Source organism: Odontesthes bonariensis, chromosome 4 (genome assembly GCF_027942865.1).
Source record: "Odontesthes bonariensis isolate fOdoBon6 chromosome 4, fOdoBon6.hap1, whole genome shotgun sequence".
Lineage (NCBI taxonomy): Eukaryota > Metazoa > Chordata > Actinopteri > Atheriniformes > Atherinopsidae > Odontesthes > Odontesthes bonariensis.
The window spans coordinates 3,125,810-3,143,917 of record NC_134509.1 but is presented as its reverse complement, the minus strand read 5'-3'; the positions used below and the strand labels follow the sequence as shown (position 1 = coordinate 3,143,917).

At 37.6% G+C, this 18,108-nt stretch overlaps 2 protein-coding genes across 2 annotated transcripts in view; one reads left to right on the top strand and one right to left on the bottom strand.

Moving 5' to 3' along the window:
* The window catches only part of chtf18 (CTF18, chromosome transmission fidelity factor 18 homolog (S. cerevisiae)), a 28,709-nt gene extending 27,951 nt beyond the window's left edge, over positions 1-758 (bottom strand). Inside the window, exon 1 of the mRNA XM_075462498.1 lies at positions 539-758. Within this exon, the coding sequence (XP_075318613.1) occupies positions 539-626 (88 nt within the window). The 5' untranslated portion in view covers positions 627-758. The remainder of the gene's footprint in view (positions 1-538) is intronic.
* A 7,493-nt stretch (positions 759-8,251) lies between these two features.
* The window catches only part of slc5a10 (solute carrier family 5 member 10), a 42,499-nt gene continuing 32,642 nt past the window's right edge, over positions 8,252-18,108 (top strand). The window contains exons 1-7 of the mRNA XM_075462497.1: positions 8,252-8,281; positions 9,840-9,944; positions 13,841-13,900; positions 14,238-14,342; positions 14,447-14,552; positions 15,960-16,040; positions 16,127-16,332. Coding sequence (XP_075318612.1) covers positions 8,267-8,281; positions 9,840-9,944; positions 13,841-13,900; positions 14,238-14,342; positions 14,447-14,552; positions 15,960-16,040; positions 16,127-16,332 — 678 coding nt within the window. The 5' untranslated portion in view covers positions 8,252-8,266. The remainder of the gene's footprint in view (positions 8,282-9,839; positions 9,945-13,840; positions 13,901-14,237; positions 14,343-14,446; positions 14,553-15,959; positions 16,041-16,126; positions 16,333-18,108) is intronic.

Below are 18,108 nucleotides of genomic sequence, written 5' to 3'. Positions count from 1 at the left end.
TATGGAAGTTTTTCTGTGCCATCAGAGTTTGAATACGAATTTCTAATATTGAATTTTTACAGCATCAAAATCAGACTTTGAATTTGAAAAACCAACAGTGTGAAAAACAATCAATTTCTAAAAACAAAAATCAGCGTAAAAAAATTCAAACATTAAAAAAAATTCAGTAAAAAAAAAAAAAAAAAAAAACATCTAAAAATTCTGTGGGAAAAAATTCAACATCTAAAAAAAAAGAAAAATCAGTGGATTTTGATGCTGTAAAAATTCAGTATTAGAAATTTGTATTCAAACTCTGATGGCACAGAAAAACTTCCATACACCTGCCTGCAAAAACCCTGAAAAACTGCGAACGAGTACAAAAGAAACTGAGTTTACTTTTCTGTTTACTGCACTTTCAATCAAATTTACTGATAATTTAACGGGATCTTTTGGCGCCTGAACTGTAACACAAACAAGCTCCAAGCAGAACAGATGAACTTACAGGTTAAAGTTTCCTGGTAAAATCGGATGCTTTGCACCTGAGCTTGTTTTGACTCACCTTCTATCTGGGCCAACACTTCGAGCTCATCGGCAAACTGCTCCTCGAAATGGTCGTCTATCTCAAAAAGCTCGTCGTATTCGTCCATTTCGGATCGTGCAGGAACACTATAACCCCAGAGACACGGCACCTACCTTAACCAACCCCAAATAAACCATAAAATGCTGCTTTCGCAAATATTCCCTGTGAGCTTCGATGGTAACTGCTTTCACAGAGGATATTTCCCGGCAATTTTTTTTGTTGCAAAGTATTACATCCGGGTAAAACAAATGATCTATCCTCTGATTGGCTACTGGAGTTTCTCTCCATCTCTTCTTCTTCTTGGGTTGTTATGGCGGTTGGCAGCTTAACGGAAAAGGTGCATTATCGCCACCTGCTGGACTGGGGTGTGGATGCAAGAGAACGTACTCAAATGCTAGACTGGGGGGATACAAAAAATAAAAAAATAAAATAATTTTAAAAAAAATGTAAAAAATGTTAAAAAAAATTTAAAAACGTTACAAATTTTAAAATTTTAAAAATTTAAAAAATTAAAAAATTAAAAAAAAAAAAATGTTTAAATTAAAAAGGAAGGAAAAGAAAAGAGAATGAGACTAGACCCTATGAATAAGGCCAGTATCCATCAGAAATCTAAACACATAGTTGAAGCATGTGTGGCCAGAACTTTTCTGTAAAATTTCTTTTAGATTTAGTCCTAACTTGTCCCTTCTCAGCTGCCTTGTTAATATTTCCCTTTCTTTCTGGTACTTAGGACAGTGACATATCACATGTTCTATGGATTCTGGACTATCACAAAATTCACATTTACCATCTGCATGTTTTTTAATTATTGCCAAAGTATTGTTAAGCCTAGTGTGCCCAAATCTCATCCTTGACAGCACATCTTCCTCTCCCTTACTCCTGTTTGATGATCCACATCTATCTATGTTGCCTTGGATTCCATGCAAGTGTCTTCCTGTTTCTGCACTGTCCCACAGGAATTGCCATCGCTCTCTTGTTTTGCGTTCTCTCCATCTCCCATCATGCACTGCTGGTAAATTATCCAAAATACTTTAAAATTATTTTAATATGCCGTCCTTTCCCTCCCAAAAGTAATATGACTAAACTTAATCACATTTTAACTACTGATTTTATCTGATTTTATCTATTGTTCTTATTTCTTTCTTTTTTGTTTAAAATTTAAATCGTGCTTTTTATTTCTACTGTTTTAATGTATCTGTAAAGCACTTTGAATCACCTTGTTGTTGAATTGTGCTGTACAGATAAACCTGCCTTGCCTAAAGATTCACCAAAGTGACATCACATCATATCCTTTAAAGTAAACTTATTCACATTTTTAGAATAAATCAGCTTTGTTGTTATGACAAGAGATTTTCCATTAAATACTCCAGAGACAATTAGTAAAAACGGCCACATGGGGGTGCTGTTTGACAGTCTGTAAAATGTGTTAACGGCTTTTTGTCGAGATGTTCACCATCATTTTATTTACCAGCAATAATGTCAGTGCCATATTAGAGTTGCATGATGGATTTTAAAGTGTTGATCAGAGGATTTTTGTCAGTTGTGTTCCTTTGCAGCAAACAGCAATGAATGATCTCAGAGGACTCATACAGATACTGCTCGGTTTCCACACAAATATACTCCCAAACGTGCCCATATATAGCATACATTCTACTATATATAATATATATCTAGCGATTCAGACTTGAGTAGAAGTACAAGTACTCTATCAAAAAAGTGACTTGAGTAGAAGTAGAAGTGCTCTTTAAGCACCGTACTTAAGTGGAAGTACTAAAGTATTAAACATGTTTTGTACTTAAAGGTGGGGTAGGGGATCTTTTTCTGGAACATTTTTTTACATATTGCTTGAAATACTCTTCACACCCCCATTGCAACCAATTAATTAAAAGTTTTGACATTAATATGAAAAGTTTTAGTGGCCTCTAGAACGTACAACCTAGGAAAAACACTATCCAATCATACTGAACGGACCGTTAACGATGATTGGATTCTGATGCGTCTATCAAACTGCAATCTGCTCCTCCCTCCCCCTCCTTCCCCCTGTGCGCGTACCCTGCTCCGTGAACGAATTACGCGTCCAGAAGCTTGGCAGGAAGCTAAACTAGAGCCAGCTTGGCTAGCACCTAGCATTATTAAACGTATAGTTAGCATATACTAAATACTAAATACTAAATACTAAATACGGCAATGATCGATGCTTGCTGTCAGAACAGCGCTCGTGCACCTTCGTCGTGCGCGTTCATGTACTCTAGAGGCGTGGCTTCGGGGGGAAAGTGAAGAAAAGGGTTGGGACTTTTTACCTGTGTATTTTCAAAATGCAGCTTCGCTGGACTCAAAATCCAGGATCTCCTACCTTTAAGTATTGCAAGTAGTTTATTTTTAAAATTACTACGCAAGTACTGAAAGAAAAAGTAAAAGTATTGTGTAGTGTAGTTATTAAAGAAATCAGTCGAAAGTTTGAAAATCAAATTGTTTATATTATTCAAAATGTTTGGCTGTAACAGCAGTACAGCGGAATAAGAGCACCTTAAAACATTGAGCTTAACTCTTTTGAACAAAAGAATATGTATTGGCAAGTATGTCCCTTCCCCCTTTAAAGCATCTCCCATCACTTCACACATTACACATTTTCTTTTCATTCTTGTCATTTTCTTTCAACTTGTTAAAAAAAATCTCAAGGCCAGTAGGCCACATACAAATACAAATGCCATGTAAAAACAAAAAGTGATTAGAACAGCTGAAAACACTGGGCTTAACTCTTTGTGAACAAACAGATCAAGCATGTCGCCTCTCCATTTAAAGCATCCCTCCCCTCTCTTTCCTGCTTGTGCTTTTTTTTCTCTACAACTTTTCCCCTTCTTAAATTGTGTGCATGCTTGTGTGTCTCTCTGTGTGTGTTTTTATATGTATGTTTGCGTGTTTGTATGCGTGTGGGTGTGTTTGTGCATGAATGAGTGTACGTTTTTATGTGTGTGTGTGCGTTTATAATAACGCGTAACGATGCAGCACATAAAAAATGTATCGGAGTAAAAGTACTAAACTCATTGAAAATATGTACTGAAGTAAAAGTGGAAGTAGGAGAAAAAAATAATACTCCAGTAGAGTACAGATACAGCATTTTAGTACTTAAGTAGAGTAGTGAAGTAGTTCTACTTCGTTACTATTCATCTCTGCCATATAGTGGCAAAATTCACTGAACGAGCTTCAGCGAGACGCGTACCAAATTTTTTCCACAATTTTGTTAAGAAACCGTCATGTCAGTTATTGTTTCTTTTGCAAAGATTGGAGCAATGTATTTGTAAAGAGTATGTTGTGTTTATTCAGTTTGTAGTTTATTCCAGAGGAGGAGCAGAGCCAGAGGAGGCAAATATGTGTAAAAATCTCTCTTCACTGGGAGTTACAAGTATTTGGTTTAAATCTAAAATCAAGTCATCGTTTAAATCTTAAATTTTCTCTGTAGCATTGCCGGGATACGTGCATTCAACCTTTTTAGACTGGCGTTCGAACTCTGATTAGGGCCACTATGCTCATTCCATCCGCTCTTTTTTAACTGTCTTAATTTTATACAAATTTTATTCAATTCATTTTATTGCACTTGTGGAAGGCTTTTAATGCCCTGCAGCACTTTTAGCACTTTTACCATTTCTGAATCATGTTTTATGTTTTGTTTTATGTATTGTTGTTTTTATTCTGTTGTAAAGCACTTTGAGTACCAGTTGGCTATTGTAAAGGGCTATATAAATAAAGTTTGATTGATTGATTGATTGATTGAAGCGATTATGAAAACAAAATTCATGATAATAATTTATTTAAATCACTCCTCCATGGGCCATATACTAACTTTAACCCTGTATTCACCTTTCACTATGTATGAATATGTTCAGAGGTGAACAGTGGCAGCCTGCTTTTGACATGCTTGCTTGATTTATGATATCCAAACTAGTTTGAAAGCCAGACATCAGCTTCCATCTCACACCAATCAACTTTTCTTTGATATTTCCCAGAGTGTGTGTTTGCGTGTGAGAGCGAGAAAGAGAGATTAATGATGATGTGTGTGACGTCAGGGTGTCTCCATCACCGCCATCTGCTCCTTATAGTAGACAAACACTGACCAGCAGTTTATGTGTGACACTGAGTTAATTTCACATCAGGGAGCTGGAAAGCAAACTTACTCAACTCTGCTCGCATCCTCCTCTCGGACTCCTTGTTCTCTCTTGTTGTCGCGCCACTGAGAAACGTACAGATGTGTTCGGAGTTCAGTTTTCCTTTTGAGGGCAGTTTCATTACATGCCAGCAAAATTGAATAAAGTTTTTTTTTTTTTTTAAAACATGTTTTTTTCCCAGCTTTGGACAAAGTTTCGACTGTTTTATCATGAAATTATGCTGTGTGTCATACATCTCATGTTAAGCCTGTAAACGTTCTCTAAGAAATGTAATCAAAGGAAATTCTCCTTATCTGGGTTGTTTTTTTTCAGTTTCCATGTACCGGTATGTGTGGTCATTTTTAAGTTACAACGACTAACCGATGGAAGTTCACACAACGAGGCCAGAGTAAAAGAACAGATGTATATCAGTCTTAAAACAGCTGTTCACTAAAATAGAATATCGACAAGACAATATGTTTGAAAATGGCATTTGAACACTGTTCAAGATATCAGAAAATCTATAGCATATTAAGAAACAATCCTTAAATATCACAATTTGACAAAAAACTAGGGCTGGGCGAGTTAACTCGTTATTATTTAATGCTGATTTTATCGCGCATTAACGCATGTTTGATCATTTATTCTATCTTGCAAAAGTCTGCTGCTCACAGGCTTTTATTTTGTAAAAGTCTGTTGCTCACAGGCTTTTATTTTGTAAAAGTCTGTTGCTCACAGGCTTTTATTTTGTAAAAGTCTGTTGCTCACAGGCTTTTATTTTGTAAAAGTCTGTCGCTCACAGGCTTTTATTTTGTAAAAGTCTGTCACTCACAGGCTTTTATTTTGTAAAAGTCTGTCACTCACAGGCTTTTATTTTGTAAAAGTCTGCTGCTCACAGGCTTTTATTTTGTAAAAGTCTGTCGCTCACAGGCTTTTATTTTGTAAAAGTCAGTCTCTCACAGGCTTTTATTTTGTAAAAGTCTGTAGCTCACAGGCTTTTATTTTGTAAAAGTCTGTTGCTCACAGGCTTTTATTTTGTAAAAGTCTGTCGCTCACAGGCTTTTATTTTGTAAAAGTCTGTTGCTGTCTGCTGTGGAACAGGAAAAGAAAGTAATCGGCGGATCCACCAAACATGGAGAAGGGTACGGAACTTTTACTCGGCCATTTTCATGTTAAAGTTCTTCCAGACGGCGGAGTCGACAGAACCAAAGTCATCTGTAAACACTGCCAAGTTGAATTGTCTTCTCAGCGTAGTAGTTCCAGTCTAAAATATCACTTAAAGGCAAAACACACAACTGATAGCAGCAAGTCATTCAAGGAAACAGACAGTGGAGCGAGGCTTCTACATAAAAACTACAGAAAGATGCTGATGTTAAAAGTGTGTTTGCACAACAAATGTTATGGCACTTTCATTCATATGGCAGCACATTTAAAATAAAGCTAAATGCTAAAAGCTATACACTACTTTTGGATTCATTTTTGGATTCTGCGTACAAATGCGATTAATTGTGATTAATCAGAGAAATCATGTGATTAATTAGATTAAACATTTTAATCGTTGCCCAGCCCTAATATTAAGAAACAATCCTTAAATATCACAATTTGACAAAAAACTAGGGCTGGGCGAGTTAAATCGTTAATTATTTAATGCCGATAAATATTTTATCGTGCATTAACGCAGGTTTTATTATTTATTTTATTGTTGTAAAAGTCTGTCGCTCACAGTCTTTTATTTTGTAAAAGTCTGTTTTTTGGATTTTGTGTACAAATGTGATTAATCAGGGAAATCATGTGATTAATTAGATTTAAAATTTCCATACACCTGTCCCTTCTTACAAAGTTACCACAAACATAGTCAAATAAACACAAACAACCATTAAAAGCCAGCCAAATGAAAAACAACCACCTCACAAAAGTACTCCTTTACTTGTTGATCTCTTTATTTTCTGGTAATATTCTTGAAACGATCCTCCCGCTCTTGTAAATGCACACTTAGCGCCGGCTCGCCTTTCTTCCAGCTTCTGTCTAATCACACCATCGCCCAACAATCCTAAGAGTGACCGAATGAAGCCACAAACAGCTCGGGGACTGTTCTCACACACTTTCCCTCGCCCTATTAGCACATTAGAGGATGTTTGTGTGTTTAGACACTAATGATTATAAACTTGTCATCGCCAATGATTGACCGTCTGTGTGTCAGCGTGGACTCTGGCCTACATGAGCATCTGCTGCAGAGCAGTGCTCGTCCACGCCGAGCACTCCATTATCCCCCGGCACTGTGCATGTGTGTGAGGGCTGCCGGGGCCACATTAAGGTGATGTGTTTAATCATCAATTCAGCCGAGGAACTGCCCTCTTCAGGGGTAACGGCCAACACTCGGTCTCAGGCTTTCCAGCAGCACAGAGGTCCGCTCGTAGCTCGGCCCGAGAGGAGACTTTCACCAGAGAGGAGACTTTCACCAGAGAGGAGACTTTCACCAGAGACTGGAGGAAGGAGTCAGATTCAGGAGTCAGATTCAGGAGGTAAAAGTCGGATTCAGGAGGTAAAAGTCAGATTCAGGAGGTATAAGTCATATTCAGGAGGTAAAAGTCAGATTCAGGAGTCAGATCAGGAGGTAAAAGTCCGATTGAGGAGGTAAAAGTTGGATTCAGGAGGTAAGAGTCGGATTCAGGAGGTAAAAGTCAGATTCAGGAGGTAAAAGTCAGATTCAGGAGATAAAAGTCGGATTCAGGAGGTAAGAGTCGGATTCAGGAGGTAAAAGTCAGATTCAGAAGGTAAAAGTCAGATTCAGGAGGTAAAAGTAAAAGTCAGATTCAGGAGGTAAAAGTCAGATTCAGGAGGTAAAAGTCAGATTCAGGAGGTAAAAGTCAGATTAAGGAGGTAAAAGTCGGATTCAGGAGGTAAAAGTCAGATTCAGAAGGTAAGAGTCAGATTCAGGAGGTAAAAGTAAAAGTCAGATTCAGGAGGTAAAAGTCGGATTCAGGAGGTAAAAGTCAGATTCAGGAGGTAAACGTCAGATTAAGGAGGTAAAAGTCGGATTCAGGAGGTAAAAGTCAGATTCCGGAGGTAAAAGTCAGATTCCGGAGGTAAAAGTCGGATTCAGGAGGTAAAAGTCAGATTCAGGAGGTAAAAGTCAGATTCAGGAGGTAAAAGTCAGATTCCGGAGGTAAAAGTCGGATTCAGGAGGTAAGAGTCAGATTCAGGAGGTAAAAGTCGGATTCAGGAGGTAAAAGTCAGATTCCAGAGGTGCAACACGAGAAGTGGGGGCTTTAGTGTATTTGTAACACTTTGCTGTGAGCACTGAGGATGTCTAATTCCACCACCAACTTCTACGACCTGACGCAGTCCTTCAGCTTCTCTGATATTATCGTCATAGCAACATACTTCCTCCTCAACCTGGCAGTTGGCATTTGGGTAGGAGATGCAGCTATGTGTGTGTGTGTTTGTGTGTTATTTTCTGCTAATTCAGGCGGTTTGCGTGCTCATGCGTGACTGTTTTGTCCGTCAGTCGTCATGCAGGGTGAGCAGGAACACTCTGAGTGGATACTTCTTGGCTGGGCGGGACATGGTCTGGTGGCCGGTGAGTCCGTCTCTGAGAGGCTTTGAGTTTTTTTTCGACCGCACAATGTGTACTCAAACCAATAACTTATTTGTTGGGCAACGATTCAAATGTTTAATCTAATTAATCACATGATTTCCCTGATTAATCACGATTAATCGCATTTGTATGCAAAATCCAAAAATGAATTCAAAAGTAGTGTATAGCCTTTAGCATTTAGCTTTATTTTAAATGTGCTGCCATATGAATGAAAGTGCCATAACATTTGTTGTGCAAACACACTTTTAACATCAGCATCTTTCTGTAGTTTTTATGTAGAAGCCTCGCTCCACTGTCTGTTTCCTTGAATGACTTGCTGCTATCAGTTGTGTGTTTTGCCTTTAAGTGATATTTTAGACTGGAACTACTACGCTGAGAAGACAATTCAACTTGGCAGTGTTTACAGATGACTTTGGTTCTGTCGACTCCGCCGTCTGGAAGAACTTTAAAATGAAAATGGCCGAGTAAAAGTTCTGTACCCTTCTCCATGTTTGGTGGATCCGCCGATTACTTTCTTTTCCTGTTCCACAGCAGACAGCAACAGACTTTTACAAAATAAAAGCCTGTGAGCAACAGACTTTTACAAAATAAAAGCCTGTGAGCAACAGACTTTTACAAAATAAAAGCCTGTGAGCAACAGACTTTTACAAAATAAAAGCCTGTGAGTGACAGACTTTTACAAAATAAAAACCTGTGAGTAACAGACTTTTACAAAATAAAATAAATAATAAAACCTGCGATAATGCGCGATAAAATATTTATCGGCGTTAAATAATTAACGTGATAATAAGGAGTTAACTTGCCCAGCCCAACTCATTTGATTTAAGATTTCACAACTTTGGCAGTCAAACTCATGCACAATTATTAGAGCAGGCAGTGACTCATGTGTTCATGGTCATTTTGTTTCAGTGATTAAAAAACAGCAAATACTGGTTCTTGGTTCCCGATGGCGCTTTAGGTAACGAGACAATTAAAGGCAAAGCATTTTACCACAATCCTGCTTTTAAAGTTGGGACACAAGAAATTCAAACACTATTTAAATTCAAGATCTTTCCGTCCGAGCAAACAAAACCCTGAAAGCCTTGTGTCAGTAAATGGATTCTGTGAGAAGAAAAAAAAGAAAGCAGATCATTCTTGGAAGATTGAGGTTGGGAGAAGTTTCCCACTCCATAAAAAGTCTGCACGGGCTCAGGAACATGTCTGAAAAGCAGCCTTCATGGGACACGAGCATATCTGAAGAGGCAGAAAATTACAGCAGCTGGTCCCATCGGTTCATTAACACTTTATGAGGAGTTGCTTTTATTAAAATATGATATGTGACTCAAAACAATTTGTTTTCGAGACTTTTTCATGTAACAAGATATTCCAGATGTATTGTCTTCAAACAAGTCCCTATATCTGGCTGAAATAGTACTTGTTAGGCAGTTGTGTCTGATATTAATTGTAATGAGATATTTGGACTAGAAATGAAACAAATATACTTGATAAGACTTAGATTTTTTCCAGTGCTGAAGTTTTCTTCCTTCCCTGGTGTGAACAGATTGGATCGTCCCTCTTTGCCAGTTCAGAGGGCTCGGGTCTGTTTATCGGCCTGGCTGGGACCGGAGCCACCGGTGGCATCGCTGTTGCCGGTTTTGAATGGAGTGTGAGTACTGAACACATGCACAGAGCAGCAGCTATTCTAATCGGTCTATCATTTAGGGACTAAAGAGATTATAGACATCAGGAAGAAGTAGATGCATTCAGCCTGCTAAATCCAGCTACAGGTTGTTTATTTTTAGGCGTGCTGCTCAGACAAAAGCATAATCACTCTCCCTTTTGTACCTGGAAACAAAAGCTCTGATATGTGGCTTTATTACCACAAATGATTTCTTTGACTTTCTTTTTTCAACATGTCTAGACCTTGAGAGATTAAATTCTTTTCAGGGTGAGTTAACTTCTGTCAGCAGCCGTAACCGGCAGCATTCAGCAGGGGGCAGCAACACGACACCGCCCAGATGTGTGGACAGATGTGTGGACACGTCTATCTTTAGCTGAATCTGAAGAGTTAACACTTTTATTACAGTCTGACAGGAGAGTTAACTGTTTAGCTGAATATAAAGAGTTAACACTTTTATTACAGTCTGACAGGAGAGTTAACTGTTTATCTGAATCTAAAGAGTTAACACTTTTATTACAGTCTGACAGGAGAGTTAACTGTTTATCTGAATCTAAAGAGTTAACACTTTTATTACAGTCTGACAGGAGAGTTAACTGTTTATCTGAACATAAAGAGTTAACACTTTTATTACAGTCTGACAGGAGAGTTAACTGTTTATCTGAATATAAAGAGTTAACACTTTTATTACAGTCTGACAGTAGAGTTAACTGTTTATCTGAATATAAAGAGTTAACACTTTTATTACAGTCTGACAGTAGAGTTAACTGTTTATCTGAATATAAAGAGTTAACACTTTTATTACAGTCTGACAGGAGAGTTAACTGTTTATCTGAATATAAAGAGTTAACACTTTTATTACAGTTCTACAGGAGAGTTAACTGTTTATCTGAATATAAAGAGTTAACACTTTTATTACAGTCTGACAGTAGAGTTAACTGTTTATCTGAATATAAAGAGTTAACACTTTTATTACAGTCTGACAGGAGAGTTAACTGTTTAGCTGAATATAAAGAGTTAACACTTTTATTACAGTTCTACAGGAGAGTTAACTGTTTATCTGAATATAAAGAGTTAACACTTTTATTACAGTCTGACAGGAGAGTTAACTGTTTATCTGAATATAAAGAGTTAACACTTTTATTACAGTTCTACAGGAGAGTTAACTGTTTAGCTGAATATAAAGAGTTAACACTTTTATTACAGTCTGACAGGAGAGTTAACTGTTTATCTGAACATAAAGAGTTAACACTTTTATTACAGTCTGACAGGAGAGTTAACTGTTTATCTGAATATAAAGAGTTAACACTTTTATTACAGTTCTACAGGAGAGTTAACTGTTTAGCTGAATATAAAGAGTTAACACTTTTATTACAGTCTGACAGTAGAGTTAACTGTTTATCTGAATATAAAGAGTTAACACTTTTATTACAGTCTGACAGGAGAGTTAACTGTTTATCTGAATATAAAGAGTTAACACTTTTATTACAGTTCTACAGGAGAGTTAACTGTTTAGCTGAATATAAAGAGTTAACACTTTTATTACAGTTCTACAGGAGAGTTAACTGTTTATCTGAATATAAAGAGTAAACACTTTTATTACAGTCTGACATGAGAGTTAACTGTTTAGCTGAATATAAAGAGTTAACACTTTTATTAGTCTGACAGGAGAGTTAACTGTTTATCTGAATATAAAGAGTTAACACTTTTATTACAGTCTGACAGTAGAGTTAACTGTTTATCTGAATATAAAGAGTTAACACTTTTATTACAGTCTGACAGGAGAGTTAACTGTTTATCTGAATATAAAGAGTTAACACTTTTATTACAGTCTGACAGGAGAGTTAACTGTTTATCTGAATATAAAGAGTTAACACTTTTATTACAGTTCTACAGGAGAGTTAACTGTTTATCTGAATATAAAGAGTTAACACTTTTATTACAGTCTGACAGGAGAGTTAACTGTTTATCTGAATATAAAGAGTTAACACTTTTATTACAGTTCTACAGGAGAGTTAACTGTTTAGCTGAATATAAAGAGTTAACACTTTTATTACAGTCTGACAGGAGAGTTAACTGTTTAGCTGAATATAAAGAGTTAACACTTTTATTACAGTCTGACAGGAGAGTTAACTGTTTATCTGAATATAAAGAGTTAACACTTTTATTACAGTTCTACAGGAGAGTTAACTGTTTAGCTGAATATAAAGAGTTAACACTTTTATTACAGTTCTACAGGAGAGTTAACTGTTTATCTGAATATAAAGAGTTAACACTTTTATTACAGTCTGACAGTAGAGTTAACTGTTTATCTGAACATAAAGAGTTAACACTTTTATTACAGTCTGACAGGAGAGTTAACTGTTTATCTGAACATAAAGAGTTAACACTTTTATTACAGTCTGACAGGAGAGTTAACTGTTTATCTGAATATAAAGAGTTAACACTTTTATTACAGTTCTACAGGAGAGTTAACTGTTTAGCTGAATATAAAGAGTTAACACTTTTATTACAGTCTGACAGTAGAGTTAACTGTTTATCTGAATATAAAGAGTTAACACTTTTATTACAGTCTGACAGGAGAGTTAACTGTTTATCTGAATATAAAGAGTTAACACTTTTATTACAGTTCTACAGGAGAGTTAACTGTTTATCTGAATATAAAGAGTTAACACTTTTATTACAGTCTGACAGTAGAGTTAACTGTTTATCTGAATATAAAGAGTTAACACTTTTATTACAGTCTGACAGGAGAGTTAACTGTTTATCTGAATATAAAGAGTTAACACTTTTATTACAGTTCTACAGGAGAGTTAACTGTTTATCTAAATATAAAGAGTTAACACTTTTATTACAGTTCTACAGGAGAGTTAACTGTTTATCTGAATATAAAGAGTTAACACTTTTATTACAGTCTGACAGGAGAGTTAACTGTTTATCTGAATATAAAGAGTTAACACTTTTATTAGTCTGACAGGAGAGTTAACTGTTTAGCTGAATCTAAAGAGTTAACACTTTTATTACAGTCTGACAGGAGAGTTAACTGTTTATCTGAATATAAAGAGTTAACACTTTTATTACAGTCTGACAGGAGAGTTAACTGTTTATCTGAATATAAAGAGTTAACACTTTTATTACAGTCTGACAGGAGAGTTAACTGTTTATCTGAATATAAAGAGTTAACACTTTTATTACAGTTCTACAGGAGAGTTAACTGTTTATCTGAATATAAAGAGTTAACACTTTTATTAGTCTGACAGGAGAGTTAACTGTTTATCTGAATATAAAGAGTTAACACTTTTATTACAGTTCTACAGGAGAGTTAACTGTTTATCTGAATATAAAGAGTTAACACTTTTATTACAGTCTGACAGGAGAGTTAACTGTTTATCTGAATATAAAGAGTTAACACTTTTATTACAGTCTGACAGGAGAGTTAACTGTTTATCTGAATATAAAGAGTTAACACTTTTATTACAGTCTGACAGGAGAGTTAACTGTTTATCTGAATATAAAGAGTTAACACTTTTATTACAGTTCTACAGGAGAGTTAACTGTTTATCTGAATATAAAGAGTTAACACTTTTATTACAGTCTGACAGGAGAGTTAACTGTTTATCTGAATATAAAGAGTTAACACTTTTATTACAGTCTGACAGGAGAGTTAACTGTTTATCTGAACATAAAGAGTTAACACTTTTATTACAGTCTGACAGGAGAGTTAACTGTTTATCTGAATATAAAGAGTTAACACTTTTATTACAGTCTGACAGGAGAGTTAACTGTTTATCTGAATATAAAGAGTTAACACTTTTATTACAGTCTGACAGGAGAGTTAACAAACTGCTCAAACCCTTCTGTTGTCTCTCTTTCTGCCCCACTAGGCCACCTATGTGTTGCTGGCGTTGGCCTGGGTATTTGTGCCTGTCTACATCTCCTCAGGGGTCGGTTCAAACACACACACACACACACACACACACACACACACACATATATATATATATATATATGGGTGTGTATCTTCTTGTTAAGGCTGGTTCTGCTGCTAGATGTAGGTGTCATAAGACCTTGTAAATTCCCCAACAGGGTGTTACACTGCGCCACACTCACAGCTAGCCTATTAACTTAAAAAAAAGCAAAAAGCTGCTATGCTTTTGTGCATAATTACACTCAGAGCCCGGGAGGTGTGCAGACACTGAGCTACAGTCATCAGTGAAAAACACGCAGAGCTTCTTCTGCTGTCTGGTTTGTGGTTGAAAATGTCCAAATGTGCGCGTTCAGATCGTCACGATGCCGGAGTATCTGGGGCGTCGTTTCGGAGGAGAGAGGATCCGAACCTACTTGGCCGTCCTGTCCCTGCTGCTGTCGGTCTTCACAAAGATATCGGTACAACGGCGACGCACGTACAAAAGAAATCAGCATCAGACTCTGTGAGGTCAAAGCTGTGCTGCTGACAGATGTGCTGCTGACAGATGTGTTTGTCTCACCAGACTGACCTGTACTCTGGAGCCCTGTTTGTTCAGGTGTGTCTGGGATGGAACCTCTACCTGTCCACTGTCCTCATGCTGGTGGTCACCGCCTTCTACACCATCGCAGGTAGCCACAAGCAAACAACACAAGCTTAAAGGGACAGTTCGCCTCTTTTGACATGAAGCTGTATGACATCCCATATCAGCAACATCATTTATGAACATCTTCTTACCCCCTGCTGCGTCCTGTGAGCAGAGTTCCAGCCTCGTTTTGGTGCTGATGAAGGTAGTCCGGCTAGTTGGCTGGGGTTTAAAAAATAAAGCGTTTTGCTTCTCAGAACAATATGCGTTCAAAAGAGTAATACATTTGCATCACAAAATCGTTCTCCAGGAAAAAGTCAGACCTCACAATCGCTTGGCCCTATTTTCTCTCCCTAATCTAATTAATCACATGATTTCCCTGATTAATCACGATTAATCGCATTTGTACGCAGAATCCAAAAATGAATCCAAAAGTAGCGTATAGCTTTTAGCATTTAGTTTTATTTTAAATGTGCTGCCATATGAATGAAAGTGCCATAACATTTGTTGTGCAAACACACTTTTAACATCAGCATCTTTCTGTAGTTTTTATGTAGAAGCCTCGCTCCACTGTCTGTTTCCTTGAATGACTTGCTGCTATCAGTTGTGTGTTTTGCCTTTAAGTGATATTTTAGACTGGAACTACTACGCTGAGAAGACAATTCAACTTGGCAGTGTTTACAGATGACTTTGGTTCTGTCGACTCCGCCGTCTGGAAGAACTTTAAAATGAAAATGGCCGAGTAAAAGTTCCGTACCCTTCTCCATGTTTGGTGGATCCGCCGATTACTTTCTTTTCCTGTTCCACAGCAGACAGCAGCAGACTTTTACAAAATAAAAGCCTGTGAGCAACAGACTTTTACAATAATAAAATAAATAATAAAACCTGCGTTAATGTGCGATATAATATTTATCGGCGTTAAATAATTAACGAGTTAACTCACGCAGCCCTAGTTTTTTGTGTTTAGTGATATGAAGGGAGAGAAAATAGGGCCAAGCGATTGTGAGGTCTGACTTTTTCCTGGAGAACGATTTTGTGATGCAAATGTATTACTCTGTTGAACGCATATTGTTTTGAGAAGCAAAACGCTTTATTTTTTAAACCCCAGCCAACTAGCCGGACTACCTTCATCAACACCAAAACGAGGCTGGAACTCTGCTCACGGGACGCAGCAGGGGGTAAGAAGATGTTCATAAATGATGTTGCTGATATGGGATGTCATACAGCTTCATGTCAAAAGAGGCGAACTATCCCTTTAACATTACATCTGTCGTTTGCCCCGACACTTTTACAGTTACACAGAAATAATTAAATTAGCTCGTTTTGTTGTGTGAATTTGCTGACTCGTGTTAGCTAACATATTAAAGAAGTCCTTTCCCACCGTTTCCTCGATAGTTTTAGACGATAAAAAAACATTTTGAATAAAATGATTGTGAAAATGCCTTTCTTTCAGGTGGCCTCGCGGCTGTTATCTACACAGACACCTTACAGACTTTTATCATGATTATCGGAGCAATCATCCTAACGATTACTGGTATGTACAGATTCCACCATTCCACAACACGAGCTGCCGCACGCACGGCATCATTAGTCATCTGTTTTTCAATCGATCATCTCAAGCTTTCAACAAGATTGGCGGCTATGGCAGCCTGGAGCGTATTTACAGTGTCGCAGTGCCAAGCAAGATCATCCCCAACAGCACCTGTCACCTGCCACGGCCCGACGCCATGCACCTGTTCAGAGACGCCGTCACCGGAGACCTGCCCTGGCCCGGCATGACCCTGGGCCTCCTCATACTGGCCACCTGGTACTGGTGCACTGACCAGGTACACCTTAAGCAAACACAGCTAACTGAGGATTGTGACTAGAATGTGTCCAAAAAGGGAAAGTGGTCTGAAAACACCAGAGCTTTACAATCCGGTTTGATTTTTTAGATTTATCTTTCTTTTGTCTTTTATTCACCATATTACCTCCGAGTAAGAAAAAAAAAAAGATGCAAACTGAATGCCCGGTGAGGTTTAAGTTACAGATGAGCCAGGAATTTAATGAAATAACGAGGGGAAACTCTGTTTTTTACGGAAGCCCTAAATGGCCATAGATACATACATTTTATTCCATCCGTTTTCTCGTGATAACAAGATAATTAATCTCAGATCTCGAGAAAACAATGTTCGTTTTCTCGAGATAACGAGTTAATTTACCGATGGTTTTTGAGGCCACCTTTTATCCCCAGTCCGCCCCTGTTTATATGTGTTTATATGTATTTCTGGCAAAGGTTTTTCCCCATTTTGACCCCCCTTACATTGAAAACTGAATTACATAGCCGGGGACGGCCGGCTCGACTGCAACTCAAAAGGCGTTTACACCTCAGTGATCCTGCTGATGTAGTCGACTTCATCAGTGACCAGCTGAGGGGACCAGGCCGTCTCCATGGTTACCGAATGTTGCACGAGTTATTTATCTCGTTATCTCGAGAAAAATGATAACGGCACGATTGGTGTGTGTTAAACCTGATTCCATTCTGCAGATGCTTGTCACACCAGCGGGATTTTCTTTGTGCATTTTCACAAACGCTCCACATTCCATGTTTGATTCATAGGCTACTTTATTCAGTTTTCAATGAAAGGGGGTAAAAATGGGTAAAAACCTTTGCCAGAAACACATATAAACACATGTAAACAGGGGCGGACTGGGGAGAAAAAGTGGCCTCGAAAACTAACTCGTTATCTCGAGAAAACCATCAGAAAAAAGTTTATACGTACCACGTCCGCTCTGGGCTTCCGTAGATTTTACAACTTTTTTTGGTTTTTAAACCACTCGCCCTGCTTGACTTTCATTTTCTCGATGCTGCTTCGACAAAAGCAAAAGAAAAAAAAAAACGTCTATCCTGTTGCTCTGAATTACAGCAAAGCCACACTCTACCTGATGGAATTTCCCTCCTTAAGGTCTGCCTGAGGCAAGTCTGCCTTTTTTCAAAAAGGGTCACACGGGTCGAAACGCTTGCAAAGAATGTCACCGCTCGGCATCTAGGTTAGGCACCCAGGCCTTAAGAAGCCTCATATTTCAGAGACAACACCTTGCCTGATCGGTATTCCTTCTCTCTTCTAAGACTGAGAGGGCAGGTGATGCGTTGGCCAAGTGAAAACGTGCTTACCTGTAAATGTCTAAAAGCACGCACCTGTCCAGCACACGTTAACCTGACCATTATCGCCACAACGGCCTCTCTCACACAGCCAGAGGTGGGTAGAGCAGCCAACAATTGTACTCAAGTAAAAGTACTGTTACTTCAGAATAATATGACTCAAGTAAAAGTAAAAAGTATTCATCCAAATAATTACTTGAGTAAGAGTATAAAAGTGCTCGGTGAAAAAACTACTCAAGTACTGAGTAACTGTTGAGTAACGTCTGATTTATTTGTTAACACAAGCATTCAATCAGACAGACAAAAATACTAAATAATCATCTTTAGGCAAATTAGAGTTCATCCAATTGATCAAATAAATTAAAATGAATGAATTAATTACAAAATAGCTTAAATTAAAATAATCCAGGTAAATTCAAGAACTTCAATAAAAAATAAAAGAGACTTAGGAAATGTTTAA